At 39.1% G+C, this 24,042-nt stretch overlaps 1 protein-coding gene across 2 annotated transcripts; it reads right to left on the bottom strand.

The window, feature by feature from the left end:
• Positions 1 to 1,100: 1,100 nt before the first annotated feature.
• LOC110837457 (kelch-like protein 10) lies at positions 1,101 to 15,687 on the bottom strand. 2 transcript variants are annotated; one of them, XM_087357179.1, is made up of 10 exons: positions 15,453 to 15,687; positions 10,856 to 11,043; positions 9,176 to 9,280; positions 8,398 to 8,677; positions 7,320 to 7,556; positions 6,221 to 6,390; positions 5,676 to 5,845; positions 4,275 to 4,436; positions 2,796 to 2,982; positions 1,101 to 1,372 (listed from the first exon to the last, which is right to left on the bottom strand). In XM_087357179.1, exons 2-10 carry the CDS (start codon positions 11,038 to 11,040, stop codon positions 1,189 to 1,191), a joined length of 1,680 nt encoding a protein of 559 aa, XP_087213305.1. In that variant the 5' UTR covers positions 11,041 to 11,043; positions 15,453 to 15,687; the 3' UTR covers positions 1,101 to 1,188. The 2 variants fall into 2 exon arrangements, with proteins under 2 accessions (XP_087213305.1, XP_087213306.1); XM_087357180.1 differs by having other exon boundaries at positions 2,842 to 2,982.
• Between the last annotated feature and the right edge of the window lie 8,355 nt (positions 15,688 to 24,042).

Raw genomic sequence — 24,042 nt, 5'->3', positions numbered from 1 at the left:
CTTAACTAATGTTTACTTACAGAGCAATAAATTTCTGCATCTGAAGATCGCTCGAATTCATAATGACATTAAGTCAAGGTGATACTGATTGCTTTAAAGAGTTTACATTTTCAAAATCCACTGTTAACAGAGAGGAAAGCCTGCATTAACAAATACAATGTGTAAATATGGGTTTTGTAGATTTTCAGAATAAACAGCGATAAGTTCCCTACATGGAATTAACCAGCTGATCATTGTTATGGACATGCTTTAGACGATAACATTTGAAAGTACAAATGTGCATGTCTATTTTTCTGAATATGCAGTCTTGTAACATACTGGGCTCGGGTGGGAATAAATAATGTGTTACGTTAACAACGTCTGAGGTAATGGGTCTTTATTGTGCGGTATTGCCTGAGTACCAGGCAGTGTGGCGGCATAAAGATTTTTGAGACCTGGCGTATGATCTGTTAAGCTGATACAGAATTTGACTTCGGTTCGGAAACACGCTATGAGTACCCCATTTCATTACAGATGTCACATTTTCTTTTATTCTTTATTATCTAAACTAAATTGAAGTTCATATTTTTGTGTACTTTGTGATAATATTCTGTACTTATACATCAAGTACTTAACAGTACCGTATAAAATATCATGAATAAATAAATACATCTGTTAACTGAAAGGATCGTCTTTGTCTATATGTCAGTTGTTAAGGGCGTACTTCCCCAGAAAGATTACAGAATTTCCCGGTATATCGGGGCAACTCAGCCAAACGTACTTTTGCAAAAAAAAAATTAAATCACACGTAGATCAGAAATAAATACAAAATTCACGTGTGTTGCCTTCGTAATGAAGTTTCTGTAAACGATGTTCATGAAGCAACAACATTTCATTTTCCCTTAAGGTGGCGCGATTACCCCCACTTCCCCTAATAAAACGAAGACGCTTTCGTAACTCGCAACATGTCGCCTCAAATGGATTTAGTGCAAGACACAAAGTCAAATTGCTATGTGTTCATGGATAATAATATTTTGGATACAATAAAACGTCTTTAAAATAATTTAGTGTTAACAAGACATTTTGAGTAGAAAGTAAACAGGAGAATTATTATTTCCGTCTTTGCCGCAAAAGATATTTCTGTTTATTTCTCTTCTTGGTTATTACATCAAATCCCCGTTTTCTTCATTATTTTCTTGAAGAACTTAATTAAAATTGACGTTGTAATAAAATGCTTGCTGCCACTGGGTTTCCTAAGCCAACAATTTTCTTACGTTTCCCCTTCACCAATTTGTCCCTGTGTTTGTAGACGTAATCTTTTGCATTCGGTAGGTTCTTCACGACACAAATTGACATCCCGTATCTGCAAACATTGCATTTTGTCGCCTGGTACCTGCAATTTGAGATATTAAAAATGAAAATAAAACCTTTTTCATCATTCATTAGTATTTTCTACACTCAAGACAATTTTTATTACAGTTCGCGGACTCAGTTACAGATAATATGTAGCTCTACATGAGATGAGGTAAGTCATGAAGAGATGCGTCTTCAACCACAAATAATTTACTTAATATAAATTTAACAGAAAAGTAATTTGAATGTCATTGCCATTACAAATACATATACTTTGTCTTTTGAACTTCTAAAATGAAATGTCTTGGCGTAAGAATGTCCATGCCTGATGGGCTGGCTCTCTCTTTCGTTCGAATGGAAAACTGCTTGAAGCTGCAGGCACAGGCTTCCACAAATAAATCGTTGCTTGTATTTTGTTTCCAGACAACCTTAACAAAAATTCCCCCAATGAGACTTCGGTGCACGATTCCCACGTGATCTTTCTTTTACTCATATACACAAAGAACACCGGCCAACATGCTATTATATCATAATATATTTTATTACATCGAAATTGAGGGAGAGGTTATGAATATTTTAAAACGTTGTCAAATGAATTATGTTCTGCGCTAGATATGTTTGCTATACTTCAGAATAACACTTCAATCACACATTCTTTGGAGAGAGACGCGTGTTTTGTTTGAGAACTGCGCCCATAACAGTATCTCCCCCTTTTAACAATTTGTTTTCAAAATTTAGTGGGTTTTTTCGTTGTTTTTTTTCGTTTTTTTCCCCCTGTCCTGCCAACAGTAGTTCTGAAAAGGTTCTGTTGGACGTAAAAGAGGCAAAAACCAAAAACAAATTAATTTCTGTGTGATTTCTCTGTTGCACAGACGAGTGTGAAGAAAGCAGTCTTCTGGGATGTTTGTGGAGCTGCTTACTGACTCCATCATGAGATGGCACAAGACTGCATTGAGAAATACGCCAAGAGACAGCCATTTTCAAATAAACTTCCATCAAAAAATGGGAATGTGAGACGGATGGGCGTTGTTAGATGTGAAACTAGCCTAACACTTTGATGAATGGTGATGCTGATGTGCTGAACGCCAGAAACGTCCTGCCCAAGAGAGTACTCCTGATCAAACAAACTTACCCTAAGAGCTCTTATTAATGCAGCCACAGTTAACGTCTGATTAGCATTACCTAGTCATTTGCTCTCTGCTTTAACAATTTAATTTGACCGCAACATTGCCCAGCCTGCTTTCATTCAACACCCTCCTCTCATCCATTTTTCGCGTGCTGCATTCAATGCCCTGAATAAGCAGTTAGAACCTCTGAAACGTCGGTCAGTTTCCACGACACTACACGGTGCAGCACCCGCAAGATCGCGGTCATGTTAACCGGAAATGATTCACATCCCAGTGCTTTTAGAAAGTAAGAGTTTGTGATTATAAAGTCCTGAAGAAACAAACCAAGAAACAAACCATTTTCTTTCCTCTTCATTGTAAATTTCGATAACGCCATACCAACCACAAATGACAATGTGCGTGTCGATCATTTCTACGTTGAACTCTGTGCCTGGGAAGATCCGGTAAGGGATCTCGGTCCACGTGTCTTCTGCAGGGTCATACTTTTCGGTACTGAGCTGGCATGATATCCTCCTGTATCCTCCTACACACACACACACACACTCTTTCCGTAATATATCACAGTATATAAAAAAACTGCCAAATCAAACTTATTCTAACCCCTTCTTGATATTTATTACTCTCTCACCTGGAAACGAAATGTTTGGCCTTTATCATGCCTTAAGATTATTATCCTTCCTTTTATGCTTATATATCACGAGTGTTATCTTACCTTCAAGATTACACAATTAGAACTTTCTAGATGTATGTATATCTCGTAACTTCAATGCTTCACACTCCGTCCGTCTTACCCAACGGAATTTATGCTCTTAAAATTTGTAATTTAATAAACGTAAGAAATGGATGAAACACAGAAAAGTAAATTCATTCCCTTTTGCAGTGTTTGTATTAGTACAGGAACGACGTTAAGGATCAAATATCTACTATATTATTTTTGTACTTGTGAACAAGGGAGTTTATGAAGCCTTTACTTCACATGTCTTCTGGAGTTTATTTACGGTACAGTAGAAACAGAATTGTTCTAAAGTACAGCGTCCCAAAATTCGCACAAACAAAAGCTTAATGTCACGTCTAATTTACATATTAGATCACAATTAATATTAAGGTTATAATTACGCAGCTGAAACTTATCATAAAAAGCGCCCCGAACCCTGATGTAAACACAACGTAACCAGTCTCAATACATTCGTAGGCACTCTGTGCAGAGTAACGCCATTAACTTTTCCAGTAGGAACAGGAAATTGCACCTGATATCTGTTTACTGCTTGATGCAACTGCGTACGAAAATAGAGTTCAACAATAAACACAAACAATTGACGAAAAGGAAAGAATACGAAGGAACCGGTTCAAACCACCGGCTTGTTGTGGATAATAGAATGGTGAACTGAAATTTCCTTTCCACTGTAAAAAAGAAACCGCCATGTTGGTCTAGCGGTTAGAACACTAGCCTTGTTATCCTGGGGTCCCGGGTTCAATTCCCGGCGGTGCCCGAATTTATAACTTGTGTTGGGCAAGGCCGTGGTCTAGGCATCATGGAGTTTTCCTCCGGGGGCTTCCCCGGTTTCTCCGTGGCATCCCAACAATTACTCCACTCACACACAGAAGAAGGAAATGGCAAACCACTTCTAATCATCTGCCAAGAACGTATATGAACAGGTCCCAGTCCGAGAAAAGGATCGAAGGATCCTGTTCATAATATATGAACCTGTCATCAGACAGAACACTAATAATAAAGTAATAAGAACGAAATATTTACCTTTAAAACTGGGACTGTGTGACAAATGGGACATCACTCAGGATATTCAGAATTCTTACCTAGGACGTACAGACTGCCGTGGAAGACGACACAACAATGACCTTGACGTGCAGAACGCAATTTCGCAACAAGCGTCCATTGGTTGGTGACTGGGTCATACATTTCCACCGAGTCTAAAATAGCCCACCACGTTGCACATCCACCAGCGACGTATATTTTGTCTGTTAAAACAAATTACATGTGTGACACAAGCTGTATACAGGTTTGACGTAGGCAGAGGCATTATACTGCTCCACGCAGAGCACAAACATGGGAGAATATGTACTTAAATTTGTTAATCTATTAATGATATTGTATTTAATGTCCGCCTTCGTGTCATAGCAACTGTACGGACACGGCTGTCTCTATTCATTTGTTTCTTTCTTTTCAACTTTATGCATTTCAATGAATTTAGACAATTAGCGTGAGAAAGGAAACGAGATTAATGGATGAATAAAAAAAAGATAGAACTTGATATAAACAGCATAAAATGTCTAAATTAATGCACTATGAAAATGATGGTAAGTTATATCTTCTGTAAAACGAATTTTATTAAATTCGGTACCAGAGTTGTACGGTACAAGCTGCTTGGCGGTGCTCTATATTTTTAACATAATGTGCTACATTCATCAGATAATTAACTGTTTCAAAAACATTATATATCTGTATATCGGTGCCCGAATTTATAACTTGTGTTGGGCAAGGCCGTGGTCTAGGAAATACGGAGTTTTCCTCCGGGGGCTTCCCCGGTTTCTCCGTGGCATCCCAACAATTACTATATTCACACACAGAAGAAGGCAATGGCAAACCACTTCTGGATCATCTGCCAAGAACGTATATGAACAGGTCCCAGTCCGAGAAAAGGATGGAAGCATCCTGTTCATATGGACTTGTCGTCAGACAGAACACTAAATAAATAAATAAATTACATGGAAGGCAGAAGACGATGTACAGGGATAGCTTACAAGAGCAGAAGAAACCATCACGCACTCAGAACGTCAAGTCGTTTGAGTCTGTGAAATAACGTTGTACATAGCACGGATGAAAGAAATGGATAATAAAAGAAAGTGGGACAATGAAACAAGGTAAAGTAAGTTCAAGAGCGAAGAGGAAAGAGAGAGAATATTATGACATATGAAATTACGAAATAAATCACGCCTCTCATTTTTAAAGGGTTATTTCTACTAGTTTACAGATGTTTCAGATATGCTTGCTGTCTTGATGATGATGGCATAAAGTTTCTCTGAAACGTCGGTGGACTTCTACCTGAGTACACGACGCTACAACCCAAACAACAGCCTCCATGAGACCCTCAAATCCTGCAATTCCTTCAACCGTTCTTGCGTTGTTAGACGCCGGGAGACAGACGCCTCGCCTTCTACACTAATTCACACAGTAATCTTTCACAGGTTCTCCGTTACCATTTAGCACAGCCGCACTTGTGTTCCACCGCTGCGAGTTCATAGGAGCGATAAAAGACCACTGGTTCGTCCTGTAGTCGTATCGCTCCGCCGTTTCGTGTTGCTGACCATAAACACAACCACCCATGGCGTAAACCATCTCTCCCAGAACTGCCACAGCTAAGTTGCGTCTGAAAAGAAAAAAGTTCAGACTTTGCTATGCTTCGTGCTTTTCTGGCATTCATGTTCATTTTTTGCTGATACAGACACATTTCCTCTCTTAGAAAACAGTTGTTCGTTCGTCATTGTTAAATAAAAATCCAAATGAATTAAGAAGCTAACAATATTCTTGAAACTTCGAGAAAATGCGAACGATGGATTTGACCGACGACCAACATTGTAGCAAATGTCTTCCTACCAATCCACACTTTGAATGAAGCTCGTGTATGTGGGTGGTAAAGTTAGAGCCCCTGTCCACATATATATTTTGACTAACACAGCGACTATCAGCTTTTGAAGTAGGACTCTGCTCGAAGGAGTTTGTTAGTTAGCGAACTGCATTTTACCTGCGTTCATGCATAGGCGCCACCTCGCGCCACGTCTTCGTAACAGCGTTGAAGCACAAACATGAGCATAATACTTCCCGGCCGTCGCAACCACCGATGACGTAAATGTCGAAACCGACTACTGCCGCGCCATGGTCGGCTCGCGGACCGATCGAGTCAACGCCCTCAACCTGCAAGAACGACAGGTTATGGCTTTATGTTTCTTTGGGTCACAAGGTCTACTAAGGTGAAGTCCTTACATTAGAGTCCAAGCAACTAAAGGAGCAGAGGTACAAACCCCTAAGAGCTGACCTAAATTGCTACACCGTGCTGGGTTACCGGGCCTACCACACTCGACAAAGACCGTGAGAAATGAATTTGGAGCAATGGTCGAATTATGGGGGGCGGAGGAAAGAGAAAGAAACAACAACATTATCAGAGTTCTCTTCAAGTCTACGAGTTACTGAAGGACACTTCATTCTCTCTCTCTCTCTCTCTCTCTCTCTCTCTCTCACTGCTAACAGAGAAATGTAGAATTTCTGATCAACAGCTCACATTTCAGTTTCGTGTGTTGGTGAAGTCAGATGATGGTGTTTTGGGTTTCATCGACGCAAAGCTGGAGGCAGTACGTCCCTCAATCCAAACCAAAAAGTGTGCCATAAAATTCACGTGCGTTACCACCCAGAAAGCGAACATCAACAGTGATCAGTAATTCATTTATTACGTTGAAATCCACACTGATCATCAATGATGATTTCGTTTCGTGTTCAAAATCAGCAAACAGGTTGCCATGACAGTTGATGTAGGAAGCTAATTTTACATTGTATTTAAGGCAAACTTCACACTTTTCGTTGATTTCTATTAGAACTTACATTTTACATAAGACACAACAATTAATCTATTCATTTATTCTTTTTAATTAATTTAATTGGAGCTTCTCTTAAAATAGTGCTCACTGCCTTGGAAATAAACGAACACGAAAAAGAGGCAAAGAGGTGCTTGTGAGTAAGCTTAAATATGCAATTAGTTGGTAGAAATAAGCAGACAATAGAAAAGCTAGTTCTTTCTCGTAGGCGTCATTTAACAAGGCACGGTAAGAGTAGAAATGTGTACAACTCACCACACTCCATCGTTCTGCTTGTATGTCAAAAGTTTCAATCACATCCGTCGGCCTTCCGTCATGAAACCCACCAATAGCAAACAGAAAATCCTGTGGGATTCGCGGTTGGGCAATCCTTGGTGTCATGAATTCCTTGTCTTCTTCCTTCGTCATTTGCACGTCGCGTAGGAACGCGCTTGCCTCCAAGATCACGGGATTGCACGCCTCATTTTCCGTCACGTACGGGTGCTTCGATACCTGTTGAACAGTTCAATGTGGACCTTATAAATATATAGGAATGGATGGCATGAATCATATCATGTTCCATTGCAGAGGAGACAAGAAATTCACGCATACTTTGATTGGGAACTCGCCAACATGGACTGTGGTATATACAAAAAATTTGTTTTTTGGTTTTGTGTAACGACGCTTTTAGAAAATGTACAGTTTTTTGAGTGAAGCGAAAACAAAGTTAAATCAACCTTTAGAGAAATTAATTGAAATGTTTTTCATCTGAACGTTAAATACTTCAGTAAGATTTGTCTTTTGAATTACATTCAAAAATAAACTTATTTCTCGTCTCTCCCATGCAAGATGCACGCCGTAATCACCACATTATATTTGATTCGATGACTTCAATTAATCGTCAAAATTATGGAGAACCGAAAGAAAATTATGACGAATAGTTGCTTCGAGTTTCAATGGAGGCAACCTGCTGCATCTTCGTGGTTAGGGTGATGGCCATTAACACAACAATGTGTGTTTATAGGCTCGATGTTTATAAAGATCTATTGCATGTTTCGACCTTAATTGGTCATTTTCAGGTGGCTCTTTTGTGTTATTCCCCCAAAGTAATTGTAAGATTTTAACCAGAATTGGAATGTGTCAACAGATTCTGTTAAAGCTCATCAGTATTATATTCAATGAATATTCGTGAAGACGTTCTTCAGTTTGAACTGTAAACAGACGGACGGGCTTACACGGGTCGAAGTAAAACGCTCACGATTTGTAATAATTAGTTACGAACGCGTGTGAAAACGGAATTGAATATGCGGGCTTCCCTACACATAAACATCCACGATTTCAGGGGCATATTGACCTTCTCACGGAAGAAATCTTTGTCAAGTAGTCCTAGTCTGACGCCCTTCAAAAGGCCCACGATGTGGCCTTTCCTGTTGTACGGGTCGTGGTTGATCCACCGGAGAATGCACTCCCACACAACTTTCTCGTTCTTCACGTTCAGTTCCTCGGACTCGATTATCGCTTGTAGCTCCTCTACAGGCAGTTCCAAAAGTTCTTCGCTTTTCTGAGACACTTTCACGAAGTGGCGCAGAACGAAGCGACAAGCGTGAGTCTCAAGTCCCGCGCAGAAGTAACACCTGCAAAACCAGCGTAAGAGCCAACTCAGAATCGATCTTCATCGAACTCCGACACATTGAACCACTGCAGCAAGAACTGAATTCTCAAGTGTTTCCACACCACAGTATTTCGCCTCCAATTTTTACCTTAAACTTTTGATCAAAACATATGCAGTTAAATCAGAATGTTTAAATCAAAAGCACGTTAATAATAACCTGCCAATAGACCAGATCAACAACGCATTAGACTTTGTCCTGTCCTCAGTCAGAGGCTTTAATCTCTGACCCGGCACTTGACTGCTCTCTGAGTGAAGCTCTTCGCTCCAGAACGAAGCCTTGCGTCACATCAAATGACAAATGTACGTCAATTACCTTGCGAATCGCAAGATGCCGATACAGTTGTCGAGGTCCAGCGTGTCCTTGAGGAAGTCGCAGCAGAGCTCAGTAACGGCCGGTAACCACAAATAGTCAGCCGTCACAAGCAGCTGACGCGCATTGGCGCAGTGGATGTCCACTTACCGCAAATAAACATAATCCAGAATCTGCGTCATCATGTCCGAGTTAATTCCGTGCAGGACAATGTCAGTCTTCTCAATGGTGTTAAGTGTTGGGGAGAAGAGGTTCCTGAAACGTCACGAAGCAGTCGTCGATTTGGAGAAACGGCGAGCAGAAATTTACAAGTCATGCACATAAAATTTAAGTTTTGTAACTTACTCGCCAAAGAAAATTTTCCTTTAGTTAATATGGTGGATGAATTTTTATGGTGAATTGCATGAGGATTCTGAACAGAATATAATTTACAATTCAGATGCTCACATAATAACATTTATGTCAGTACCAGAAAATAATTCATCAAGAATAAAGCAGCAAACAGTTAATATTTGTTCTACAAGTTGTTATCTGCTTCCTTAGAAACCATTCAATCCTTCAAGAGATATCTGGGGTTATATCAACCAAAAACAGTAATTTTAAAGCCAACCAGCAAATTAAAACAAATATCTCAACATACATCACAGGCTGCACATTGCACTGATTGACCAGCTCGTAATTTGTAATCAGAGCCTCCAAAATCCATTTGTTCTGACAAAAAATCAGTTCCCGAAAAACAACTTAAAAAATAAGCCGATGTTTTTACGTCTTAACAAAATAGTGGAAGAAGGGCACAGCTTGTAACAAGACTTTTGGAAAACTTAAACAAAGGTTCATGGTTTTAATTTATTTCTCGTTTATCGAGAAAACATTAGATATCTCTTTAAAACACAAGCACAATTAACGTATGCACAAATTCTTCGTGGGGATGTTGTGTGACTATTGAAAATAATTGGTTGCTGTGCTTTAATATGAAGAACGTGTGTCATTACATAACAATGCTGTGCACCTCCCGGTTCAAAATCTGGATCTTCAGAATGTAAGTGAATTCCAATTCTAGCGCCACTTGATAAGGAAAAACAAGAAATTCCTCCAGAAAACGGAGGCCAAGAATTTGATTGAAGGAAGTAAAGACGCAGGTGGAAGGGGTGAAGACAGACGCCCAAAGACAAGATGCAGCCACATCCGACGGCGGAAAGACTAAAAGCATCCTAATCCGCCAAAAGAAGAAGGCGTTAAGGTCACCAAATTTTGTAACGAGCCTACGAACGATTCTCTCTTAACAACTAAAAAATTTCTCACGAAGTTTTTTGTCTAGCAGAACAACACAGAGCAGCTTTCAATGTACCGGACAATGGCGTGACAAAGGTCTGTTATCAACTTCCTCTTGGAATTTGTCGGTCGCCTTTGTACATTAATAGCAAGGTGATTTGGAAATGGATTACATTTCTCTCTCCATATACCTTGACTCTCACCTTGGTATAAAAATTAGAGCAAAAAAAACAATGGACATATATGACCGTCTTCCGGGATGTTGCGTCGTGTACTCTCGTAGAAATTATCGGACGTTTCAGAAGTGCCTACTGCATCTGTTATTAAGGAAAGAAGGCAGTAAGTACGTCTGAAACACCACCTGATTTCAACGCCGCAACGTCCAAAAGAAATTAATCTTCTTACTCACCGTCGTGAGATTTCATGGCCATAAACAAATTACCAAAGATAAAAATACTGTTTTCTGCAACAAAGAGAATTCATTATTTTACATACTAATTGACGTCTGTCATGTCCTTATTTCACATTTTAATCAACTACGTCGGTAGATAAACAAACCTGAAATATCTGCTATGCATCGAGAGAATCACTCTGTGGACAAGAAAAACGCCGCCATCTTCCAACCTCAACACCGCGTCACATAGAAGGTTCTCCTCTCTCAACTCATTCAGAGAGATCAATTTTTCGGTGCATATGCACCTACCGTCATGATGAGAACAGCTGCAATGTTCATTTAACTCCATCTCCTGAAAAACAGTCCAGGTTTTTCTTCATACTGACACGTGTGCACATCAACTGAGGGTGAATGTGAGGGAACACGTTACTGAGAAGAAAATTTGGTTCTGCGAGAGGGTAACTTACAACAGAATGAAGAAAAATGCATAATACGGAGCTTTATAGTTCTATTCACTAAATAATTAATTACAGGCTGATCAGATAAAGGGTGTTGAGATGGGCGGGGCATGTAGTACACGTGGCAGAGAAAAGAAATGCGACACTTTAATCGAAAGACCTGGAACGAAAAGATAACTTTAGATTCCTATGTATTTCTGGGATAATATTAAAATGGAACTTTGAGACTTGGGGAATGAAGATATGGTTTGAGGATATTTTTAGAGGCGTCGTCTTGTAAGCACGGGAATGCAACTTCATTTTTCATAAAAGGCGAGAGTTTTGATCAACTTGGCTACTATTAGATTCTCAACCAGGACTTAGGCTCCATAGAGTCAGTTTGTTTCTTAGTTATAGAAATGTCGGTTGACTTTCAATAAAAAATGACAAAGCTCTAAATTTGACTTACATAGGCAATATTAAGTCATGCCGCGTGTTTGTTGTTACTCACATAAAGTTAAATATTCTTATAAGTAAATTGCGAAGACACTAAGTACAAAATAGCAATGTAATCTCTAAAGTCTTAGATGCACCATTTCCGGTGAAATGATGTAAGAAATTACGAAAAAAATATGCCATAGAAATTATGTGACCTCTGATGCAGAACCAGACATTAAAATATAATTTTTTTAAGAAAAAGTCTACTCCTTTTCATAAGCATGAAATTTTCGAGTTCTTCTTTCTCTGTAGAACTAAAAGTGCTTAAGAGCTTATATGATTGATGATTTCCTTCCTATGTTACACATTTATATACACTACATGCACAATAAGCAATTTAAATTTATCAAATGAACTTGAGAATTTCAGTTGGGAGCATTCGTAAAAGCTCCACGTTATTCTATTGCATGCGTAGATTAGACCTACATAACTCTACCCACACGCTGTAAAGTGCAGGGCATTTTTTGAAAACTCGATTTTATACTAGACTTTTCAAAAAATAGAACACTATCTTTCCTAAAGCATAAGGTTCATCACCGTGTTTACAAAAACCAACCACCAGACTCTATCCTAAGCCAGCTGCATCCAGTTCGATCCATCGATTCCTGTCTGCCTAAGATGCATCTTAATTTTATCCTCCCATCTATGCCTAGGTATTATCCTACCTTCAGGCCCAAAAAAACCAATACTTTGTAAACTCCCCTCCCCCATGCGTGCCGCATGACCCACCCATCTCATCCTCCTTGATTAAATTACCCTAACAACATCAGGTGAGGATTACCAGCCGTGAAGCTCATCATTATTGCAATTTTCTCCGCGATCCGCCTTCCTCCATTTTAGGTCCAAATATCCTCCTCAACCCACAAAAATGAAAGGAATCCATAATTATTCCTATTCATAAGAAGGGGGACTAGATTGAGTGTGGTAATTACCCAGGAATTTCGCTCCCATCAACCTCATACAAAATTCTATCAAACATTCTTTTGGCAAGATTAACCCCATATGCGAATAAAATTATTGGGGATCATCAGTGTGGGTTCAGACGAAACAGATCAACGATTGATCAGTTCTTTTGAATTCGTCAGATGGTAGAGAAAAAATGGGAGTTCGGTGGGACCGTACATCAGTTATTTATAGATTTCAAAAAAGCCTATGACTCTGTGAAGAGAGAAGTGTTATATAATATTCTTATTGAATTTGGTATACCAAAGAAGCTAGTGGGTCTAATAAAAATGTGCTTAAATGAAACCTGTAGCAAAATTCGAGTAGGTAAATATGTATCTGAGACATTCTTCATCAAGAACGGTCTAAAACAAGGAGATGCTTTGTCTCCCTTGCTCTTTAACTTTGCGCTAGAATATGCTATCAGGAAAGTCCAAGATAGGTAGGAGGGTTTGCAATTGAATGGGACACATCAGCTATTGGCATATGCTGATGATGTTAATTTATTGGGGGACGATATGAATACAATAAAGAGGAATGCATAAGTTTTACTAGAGGCTAGTAGACAGGTGGGGCTAGAAGTAAATTCAGAAAAAACTAAGGACGTGTTAGTATCTCGTCATCAGAAGACAGGCGGGCAAAATTATCTTAGGGTGGCTAATAAATCCTTTGAAAGGGTTACAAAGTTCAAATATTTGGGAACAACAATAACAAATCAAAATGATACTCGTGAGGAAGTTAGGAGGAGACTAAATTCCGGAAATGCTTGCTACTTCTCAGTTCAAAATATTTTGTCTTCCCATTTGATTTCTAAGAACATGAAAATTAAAATATACAAAATAATAATTTTTCCTGTTGTTTGTATGGGTGTGAAACATGGTCTCTCACTCAGAGAGAGGAACACAGATTCCAGGTATTTGAGAATAGGATGTTGAGGAGGATATTTGTTCCTAGGAGAAAAGACGATGGGGTCTGGAGAAAACTGCATAATGATGAGCTTAAAAATCTGTACTGGCAGAATTACGCTTTGGTTCACTTTAATCTTTAGTCTTCTTTTGATATGAGACAGAAGGACAAAGATTTTGGCTGAATGACAGCAAGCATTACCTGGATTTAATCTGCTGTTGTTTTCGTCATAAATGTCATTCAGACTTGTTAGTGTCGTCCCCAATTACATAAATTGTGTCACATTTTCGAACGACTGATTGCGTGTCTTTGTATTCTGGTTCTGTCCTGAATTCTGATGCCGAGACATGATTATATGCTTTGTGTGTGTCTGCGTTGGATTTTATAGTATTTATATTATCGGCCAACAGATTAATATCATCAGCAGAGACCATCAGCTTGTGTCCCTCTCAGTATGAAATCGCCATGAGTTTCTTGTACCTTTAATGGCATGTTCTAAGGCAAAATGTAAAAGCAGTGGCGATAGAGAATGTCCCTGTTTCAAGACATTCTGAATAGGAAATATATCGGACAAATGCTTATCTCCAACTTTTTCTCTAGCATTTGGCGAATTAGAACATCTGATCAGTTGCACATCTATTACGATGGAACACTCTGATAATCCCCAATAATTCCACTGGAATATGGAGTCACGTCTGCAGAAGAATTTTGGATACAATTTTGTAGGGAGATAATAAGAGGGAGATTCCTCGATAATTAGGCTTACAAAACCGAAATATAAATTCTTCACAGTTCCTTACATCGCTTTAAAAATGTCGATGTATCAAGAAATGTAAAGTGTCAGAATTATTATTCAGAATATATACAACACTTCCTAACATTCACATATTTTTATTAAGATTCTGGGCTACTAAACACGTTTCATGCCTTCAAAATTTTAAAATTTTAATTTCTTACCGGAATATTTTGAAGATGTTAATAAACAGAAGTCAATCTGATATTAATTGAAATTGTGTTAGAAAGAAGAGCAGTCTGATTTTCTTACAGAATCTCGTAGATGTATATGAAGACATGCAAGTGTAATTATCAATAGTTGAGCCATGCCTCATGGCTCGAAGTGGCATATCTCCCCCTCTTGACGTTCTTTGGAGCCGCTGGCTTCGAGGCCCTGATGAGCCAGCAAGGCGGACATTCTGTATGTGTCCGCCGGGCAGAGAACGACTCGAAGAGAGAGAGCTTCGAGACAGATAGTCTAATTTTTGGGTTGTTTTGACGTTACTGGTCGTGACCCCGACCGGAGCCTGAGCCTTGGAGGTTTGAGGGATTTGTATCAGTTTGTTCTCCTTTTGAATTTATATATATACATTTTTAATACATGTTGGTAAATTGGGAGTACTTTCATTTTGTATTTTGGTTAACCCCTGTCATAATCCTATGACCGTACCAACTCCCGGCCTCTGGGATAATTTTTATCTCTTCACGGTCGCCAGTTGGGCGCATAGTAACTAAATTCAATTAAATTATTTAATTGTTTGCCAACAGCAAGAAGCCAATGACAGGCAAACACTGATAATACATACAATAATAGTGAAATAATAATAAAAAATAGTACACAAACAGATTAACTAAACGTATACATGTACAATATTAAGTATTACAGCTAAATACAGGCAAACCCAAAATAGAAACAATATTATACACAAAGAAGAATAAATGAATATAAATAAACGCAAATAATCCACCTAGGAAAAAAATATATTAATGTAAAACGCTGAAGAATTACAAGGAATTAATAACCAAACTAAATCATCCATCAAGAAAACCTATCTAGATCATTTCCTTTATTGAGAATGTGGCCTTAAAGAAGACAATGTTTATGCTAAATACGTCCAAAGATTTACATACGTCATTTGCAGCGATGACAAACCTGACTGAAGGACTATGTCCTGGCTCACTGCTCACTCTCAAAGTAACTTACCTCTTCCTTTGTTCAAGAGGAAAAGAATTGGATGTCCACCGGAAAGAAAGAACAATTGAATCAAAAGTTAAATGGAGAGAGTTGAGGACAGTATCACAAATTCCTTGACTCGTATAAGAAATGTTCTTGGGTAATTCTGAAAAGTTTTTAACAGCACAAAATTATCTGTTCTACGACGCATTTCTTCTACAAGCGATTCACAGTTCAGTTCTTTCCACAATAGAGAAAGCCGATTGTAGACGGCAATATACACTAATGAAACGCAACAATGCTGAATAAACAAATGACGTAACAATTAGGTGCATTACGTTTTATATGGCATGTAAAACAAATGAAAAAGATCCTTATGGCATGCTCAGTCAATATTGTTGCAGGCGTGGTTTATAAGTACCAATAACTCCTCTTACATTCTAATGCACGCAGGAGTTCATATAAAAGCTGACCATTGTCGGTCCATATTTACACATTGTTGGCAGGTGAAATAAAAATACAAACAGAATTACTCTAAGTTATAATTTGGTCACATTCCATTTGACCAAATATAAAGACGATTTTTGAGGGGTCCAGGAGCATTTGAGCCCATCGCCCCTGGAGGACAGAAAAATGTTTCCTTCCTTCGAATCCCGGCAAAGATGTTTTCTGTTGTTTGGATTGTAGGCAATAGGAAAGAATGGCGCTAAGGCAAATGATTTGATTGACTAAGGTCACAAACCCAAAAACGTGTCCTGAGGTCAAGAAGATGAATTTGAAAGAAACTGTAGTATTTGCCCTTAGTAAATTCTGCGGAATCTATTGGTCATGTGAAAACTCCAGATTGGGGGTTGACGTGTTCCTTCACTCGTTCGCTTACAGCCCGTGAAGGAAAAACGTGGCGTGATTATGCATTTTGATCAATGAGCGAACACAGGAAGTTGAGAACTCTGGGAAAAGCGTCTTGAGTTCGATTTCCAGCAAGGGTGGTTCTTTTGACTCCGAATCTAAGCGAGACAGAACAACGGCGCCAGGATCAGATTTTTTTGCTTCGAAGAGGAGATTACAGAAACATAGGCTTCAACACTAATAAACTGTCCTGGGTTCAAGTCCTGAAAAGGATTGTTTCAGTTCTGGTTGAAAGTGGATTTAAATTCTGTCGACACATTCTCAATCATCGGAAGTACAAACAAACAAGGCAAATTCATAAGGAGCATAAACATCTAAAACTTCATCTGTTCGAAGAAGAAAGTGCGAGAATTTTACATAAGAATAGATTAATGAATAAACTGAAAGCAGCCACTGGAAGTATCGAAGAGGATTGGATGAGCGTAAATCAAGCGACACTTTAAGCTGCTTCTGAAAATCTCGGTTATAAACCAACAAAAGAGAAAAAATGTTTAAGAACATTTAAAGACTATCTAAAAGAAATCACTGACGAAAAGATACAAGCTTACAGAATGTATTTGCAAACTAAATTAATACAAGAAACCAGTGGCGGATTGTGAGTCCGGGCAGTGGTAGTGCTGCGCAAGGGGAAAACTCAGAATAGTTTTTCAACACATAAGAACATAAATAAATGAAAAGTAAATTTACATCAGGAGAAAATCCATACGTTCTCGATGATGTTTTAACTATTTGTAAGTCCGGAAGAGGGCGGCCATGAGTTTTTACATCACTCTTTTCACACAAAGAACAATTTAGAAAAAGTAATTTCCTGTAACTATGATACAGTTCCTTTGTTCATTGTCATTATCAGAACAAAAAAATTGATAGGCAGTGTCGGACACTGCCGCAGTTATTTTCGTGAAAACGTCAATCGTGTATAGTATATTGAAATTAAACAAAATTTTTGTTTTGAATCGTTTAATTCATTTGCAACTTACATGTATTGAATACAGGGTAGTGGTATGAGAAGTAGGATACATATGTCTTTGAAATTATTTCAATTTCATCTATCGAACTATACCTTTCTATTACATATGAAGAAAGAAAAATTCATAAATGATCTTTTATATTATTTTTTCTTAACGAAAATATTAGTTAATAATTAATAGTTTAACTTAGGGATACTGTAAATATAATCATTTTTATAAATGATTATTTCTTAATTGGTACACATCCATACTTGACCCAGGCTCGTCAGATGCCGCCTGAGTTGTCTGAGCGCGCTTACGTTGCCTATATTCGCAGCAGTACTGCGCGTTGGTTTTGGGTCCGGGCCCGGCGGTTTCGGTGTCATTCTCTTTGGAATTTTGTGCTCTACGCATTCGTGCCCGATTTTTGTACTTTGCCCTCATATATCGCGACATTTTAAGAAAATCGGAAAATTTTCAAACTTTTTCAAATTCACAGCCTCGTATCTTTTTGAGTTTTTGAGATACACACTTGGAGGTCAGGACGAGTTGTAACATATACACTCCTCTTCAAAACAACACTTGGTTCACTTGGATCGGATATTTAGTCTCTGAGATATGATCAGGAACGTATGAGATTGATTCGCGGGAGGGGGTCGGGGATTGGAGCAGTCGACTAACGAAATATGCCGAACGACTATTGCCGAAACAATTGCCTTTGCAAAACGTGAAAAAGCAAAGCAGTCTCGCCACACGGCCGGACGGTCTTTTGGGGAGAGAAGTGATATCAGGACCGTACTTAAACTTCTCGGGGCCCGAGGCGATAAACTCTTGCGGGGCCCCCTTTAAAGATACAAAAAGAAACTTGCATATATAAATAAAATCACAAAAACCAATTACTTTTACCGATCTGTTTAAACACAAAAAATTGTAAGATTGCGAAATAAGAAGAACAATACTTAACTAAACTCTGTGTCGCAAGAGCCATACGGTTCTAGAAGGTCATCACGTGGTCAGCGCATCGACTCCCATCGCTGTGTTTCTGGCTTTCGTGACCAGCGTTCGCTACCCTTTCACAAGAAGCTCCTCATTTCACATCCTCTTTTTGTAAAAAAATACCGTCTTTATGAGGGTTGTTGCAAATGGGGGTGGGGGGTTTGCGCTGAGTGCAGAGCACCGGGGCCCCAATCGATAAAGCACAAAGTTTAATATTTTTAATCAGAAAAAACAATACAGTTTTGTCATTGGTTGCCACAGAAATATAGAAATCTGCACATAATAAGACGACAGGAAATATTTGGCGTGGCCCGGTCTCCAGGCTTGGTTTTCTCATTGCGGGGCGGTTTAACATTTTCATCTCAAAAAAGTAAGGGGTCCCGATTTCGTCTTGCACCCGGGCCTCAAGTAACTTTGCATGACCCAGATATTTATCATTGTAATTTTTACGTAGTAAAATTCGTGTTTCTTTTACTTTTTCTCAAAATTAAATTTATTGGGGCCTCCAATAAATGCGGGCCCCAGGCTGGCGCCTCATGTGCCTGTGCCTAAGTACGGCCCTGAGAACAATGAATTTTTCTGTTTGTCCGTCTGTCGAAACTCTGAACTACAAACTGGCTTTGGTTGGAATGACCGTCCCCTGGTAATAGTGAACTAACACCATGACCAACTGCTCTAACGGGCTGAACAATCAATATGGATCATTTTTACTTCATTTTCATAATGACAACGAGTGGTTTCCCCATTAAATAACAAGCAAATAACTTCATCACTTGAAACGGAGTCTGCTGTTATGCGCAAACTTGAACTCCACGAAAATGGCAGATTCCGGGCTTATCCAAATTCGCATAGGCTGATGATGTTAATTTATTGGGGGACGATATGAATAAAATTAAAGGAATGCAGAAGATTACTAGAGGCTAGTAGACAGGTGGGGCTAGAAGTAAATTCAGAAAAAACTAAGTACATGTTAGTATCTTGTCAGCAGCAGACAGGCGGGCAAAATTATCTTAGGGTAGCTAATAAGTCCTTTGAAAGGGTTACAAAGTTCAAATATCTGGGAACAACAATAACAAATGAAAATGACACTCATGAGGAAGTTAGGAGGAGATTAAATTCTGGAAATGCTTCTCAGTTCAAAATGTTTTGTCTTCCCGTCTGATGTCTAAGAACCTGAAAATTAAAGTATACAAAACAATAATCTTACCTGTTGTTTTGTATGGGTGTGAAACATGGTCTCTCACTCAGAGGGAGAAACACAGGTGCAGGTGTTTGAGAATAGGATGTTGAGGAGGATATTTTGGCCTAGGAGAGAAGACGATGGGGCATGGAGAAAATTTCATAATGATGAGCTTAAAAATCTGTGCTCCTCCCCCAGTATTGTGAGGGTGATTAAGTCGAGAAGAATGAGATGGGCAGGACATGTAGCACGCATGGATGGGACGAGAGGTGTGCACCGGGTATTTTTTGGGAAGCCTGAGGGAAAGAGACCGATAGGGAGACCTTGACGTATATGGGAGGATAATCTCAGGCGGGATCTATGGGAGATAGGAGTTGAAGGAGAATGGATTTTGTTGGCCCAGGACAGGGTCTGGTGGAGGGCTTTGGTTAATACGGTGATGAACCTTCGGTTTTGGTAAGTTATCTAGTTAGTTAGTTAGCAGTTGTGCCCTTTCAACTTCTTCAGCTCATAATTTGTGTATATTTACTACCTAACGACTACTACTGCCCAGTTAAAGATAACCTAAGCCTATTCGTTATAGTCTGGAAAATGATGCAAGATGGCGTGGGTAGAATTTCAGTTTGTCACGGTGTGAAGCTTAGTAAAACTGATGAGAACATTATAAATCTAATTCAAATACATTCTCATAAATGCCAAACTAAATTTATAGTAAATAAAGAAACAATGTCTCAAAGTCCTTTCCTTAAAAACGGAAACACAAAAATTAATTTCTACAACGTCCATCCGGTCATGAAAACTAGCAATGTCTGGGGGTTAGTCGTGCTGCCGACACGTCACTCTATATCTGGTTGGATGATCGTTCACCTCTGCTTAGGCATGTGAACGTGAGGCCAGCAGCCAGCTAGTCGGCTTTGGCTCTCAGAGGGCTGTTACGCCACAGATTATATTACAGCGTCCATCCCAGAAGTTTCCGGCTCTACTTAATATTTCACAGTACAGTTAAATTCGCGACAAATAAATTACTGCACTCAGTGAATGAAATTTTTCGCCTTATTAACGTGAAAGTTAATTCTGATCATTGTTTTACTAATTGTATTTTCCAGTAATTTAAAAATAATTTTATTTGGTGAAACTCAGCTCACTTCCCTGCACAAACCCTTATATAAAAATTCAATTGAAAGTAAATACTTAAACATGATCGAAAGCACCATTCTTGATATGCAGACAATTAAAACCCAGCATTTCACAAAACAGCGGATTCACAGAGAGAGACGGATCGAACCGCAAATTCACTTTTCGTTACACGACAATCAATAACCAAATTCACAATTGACAAGAAAACACAGCACTGGAAGCTCAGAATCCCCTGAAGAAATTACGTCACTATTAAAGGGGTAGCAGGGGGGACTCCTGCGACTGCGCAGAAAGAAAGAAAGAATTGACCAATAAACTGACTGCCGGGTAGGAGAATGCACACTGCTACACCGATTTAGTAAAACTAATATTTTCAAGGCGGATAGTAGCTTCATGGCGAGCTCCTGTCTTCTGCTGATTGTCCCACAGTTCGATTCTCGTTCCCTGCTGTTCCTTTGACCACTTTCTCAAGGTAGTCTGAGGTGTGGGCCCTGTGCCATTTGATCGCTGGGACCGTGGGTTCTAATCCCACTCAAGCCATGGATGTTTGTCCGCGTTTTTCTGTGTTGTGCTGTCCTGTGTACAGTAGAGGCCTTGCGAAGGGCTGATCCCTAATCCAAGGAGTCCTACCGAATGTCCATAGATCAAGCTAACGAAAAGTTGGGACAGGCAGTGCTCAGGCACTTGAAGAACGGGTCGCTCCCAATATCCCCCAGTATTACTTCGACCCAGAAGTTAACGTTTAGTAAAAGAGCATTAAATCACATGTTCCCATCCGCACTAATGTCACCTCTAGGCCCCTTCTTCTGGTTAATTAAAACAAAAAACAAAAAAAATTAAATTATGTAAAATATAATTCTCACGGATCATATTAGCCAACATACACAAATGTTAATATTGCATGCATCACGTTAAAAATCAGATGAGCATAAGAACAAGTTATTTGTCTTTTATATTTGATAGCGTTTAGTTCAGCTTAGCTGGGAAGAAAGTCATATCTTTCAAATGGCGTTCCACTCCCTCTTTTTCAACTATCACATTGTGCAAGACACAAGCTGCTATCACAATTTTGTCAGCTGCACTTTCAGTGGTTTCTATGACTTTTGAAAATACATTGGAACAAAAACTGTCTCAGCATACCTCCATGTAAGCACAAGTCGTTCTTCCTGGAATTTCCATGAGAGTTTTTCCATTTGTTCTGCATCTTTTCGCATGTCACACTCAAAACTTAATCAATTGTTTCAATTTCCATTCTTAAATATTTGAAAAATCCACTAGGATAATGTCTTAACTTCTTATAAAATGGTGATATTCTCCTAAATTATTTCTGTCAACATTGACTGGATTCACTTGATACTCCCACAGTGATAATTTTTTTGTATCAAAAACGATTTAGAAGCACAGCTATCCAGTAATTCCTCATCGTCACTGCCACTACTTGAATACATAGTTTTTACAGTCACGTCTAGTCGTCAGCTACTAGTCTCTGAAATAAGTCAGCTGGAATGATAAGGCTAAAACCAGAGTCACTGTGCACGCCCTCGGTTTCTGCTATGCTACCTTCCCGGCTACCAGCGACCTTCTAGACTCCGTCTTGTACGTATCCTTAAAGTTATAAGGCACGCCCAACATTTCCGAACAATTTATTATTCTCACAATCAGCAATTGTTAGCCCCACACCATACTTACAAGTCAGAGAATCACCCCATGTCGGCTGTCCGCGAATGTTTATTCTAAACACTCAGTATCTGGCGGCCCTTAACAAGCGATCAGAGGTGTCATAGTCGATCGCGATCCTGGTTTTGTGTGGACTACGGGGTAAAGTTCACTCCCTCTGCGTTCAGTGTTTCTGGGGCCCACCTAGCCTGGTATCCCCTAACCACCTAGGGTCAAGCTGGCCGAAGCTTGAAGATGAAGCTTAAGCACAGGAACAATTATCACATCAACGATGTGAAAATACCTCTAAATGCATATTGCAGAAATGTATGAGGATATTGTGTGTACTTGGGTACAGAATACACTTGCTGAGCTTGTTGTATTTACATCTGTGTAGAAATGCTACAGTTATGTTTAAACAAAATATCTACTGCAATGAAATTCCCTCGCTGTTGCAATTTTGCAGACCATTTCGTACAGTATTAAAATGTTTCAGTTGAAGAGCCTCCTAAACACCAGGAATTGGAAAGCTTGTGTTCCGAAAAAGACGAGATTATCCAGAGACAGGCTGTGCAAATCAAGGAGTTGAAAGAGGTTGTTTGCGGACTATAGGTTTGGCCATATTATGTAGGATTTGAGGTTTTCACAGCAATCTTCTTTTGGCAACATTAATAACAGAATTTTAGTTATAATATTAGTGCAAGTCTTTTTAGAATTCTATATATTCTCCATATATACATTTCATTCCACTTACCTTCGATACACAGTGAGGCAACTGGAAAACGGGACTGGTGTTATGAGACATGAACTGGTGCTGCCATCTACCAGAAGTGAATATGAATCCAAAGAGGGGTTGTTCCTAGAGTGCTACACTGAAGGTCGTCATACATTGCCGCCATTTGAGAACGTAGTGTGAGTTGAAGTAGACGTCTCTCTTGCGTGTTTGGTGAAGCACGAATGGAACAAAGAGCGAACATCAAATTTTCTGTTCGGCTGGGCAAAAGTTCCACGGAAACGTTTCTAATGATGAAGCAAGTGTACGGAGACAATTGTCTCTCTCGTACACGTGTTTTTGAGTGGCATAACCGTTTCCGCCATGGAAGAGAACATCCTTGCCCAACAAAAAAGATTCAAACGCCAGAGTTGATTGTAAAGGTGCGGGAAATAATCACCAACGACCGATGTGCAACGCTTCGAATGATTTCAGAGGATCTGTGCGTTAATAAGGAAACCATTCGACAAATAATAACTCAGAATTTGAAAAAAGGTAAGGTCTGTGCGCGGTTTGTTCCACATTCATTAACAGACGATCAACAACAGCTCCGAGTTGAACACTGCAGCGAACTCATTGAGGCCACTGAAAACAAATCCAACTTCCTGAATTCGAGCATCAGTCCCGTTTTCCAGTTGACGCAGTGTGCATTTGTTCTGTATGAGTTGCAGACGAATCTGTGCTTCTGAAGGATAAGAATATAGTGTCACGTTTTGTTAAGTGGTTCAAGGTGGAGTGGGGTTTAATCTTGAAAAATATATCAGATTCAGAGGCAAGTAAAACACACTAACTGCGGCGTAACAAGAATTCCCCAGACGTAACCTGCTTTTAATTTTGTAAAGAACACAAATTTCATTTGACAGTCATCTCCAAATATCTGAAACTTGAGATTTGCTTTTGTATTTTATTTCTGTTCTGCATCATCGTGATTAAATACGTAGATATGCTTTGTTCTCTGTATTTACTTCAGTCCATTTCAGGTACCCATCTTATTTTGTAAGTTATGGCTGACAATAAATTTTT

The sequence above is a fragment of the Zootermopsis nevadensis genome, unplaced genomic scaffold (assembly GCF_977971745.1).
Source record: "Zootermopsis nevadensis isolate Lab colony 2312 unplaced genomic scaffold, Znev_1.0 Znev_ptg000028l, whole genome shotgun sequence".
Classification (NCBI taxonomy): domain Eukaryota; kingdom Metazoa; phylum Arthropoda; class Insecta; order Blattodea; family Termopsidae; genus Zootermopsis; species Zootermopsis nevadensis.
The sequence above is the reverse complement of the archived record's forward strand: the minus strand, read 5'-3'. Positions and strand labels throughout refer to the sequence as shown.

Bases quoted from the DNA above. Each gene is read 5' to 3' on its own strand.
- LOC110837457 (XM_087357179.1), bottom strand. From the start codon at position 11,040: ATGGAGTTAAATGAACATTGCAGCTGTTCTCATCATGACGGTAGGTGC. The intron at 6,391-7,319 runs GTGAGTTGTACA...TCGTTCTTGCAG, and splicing joins AAGCAGAACGATGGAGTGTG to GTTGAGGGCGTTGACTCGAT. The intron at 4,437-5,675 runs GTAACGGAGAAC...TTGTTTTAACAG, and splicing joins AAGTGCGGCTGTGCTAAATG to ACAAAATATACGTCGCTGGT.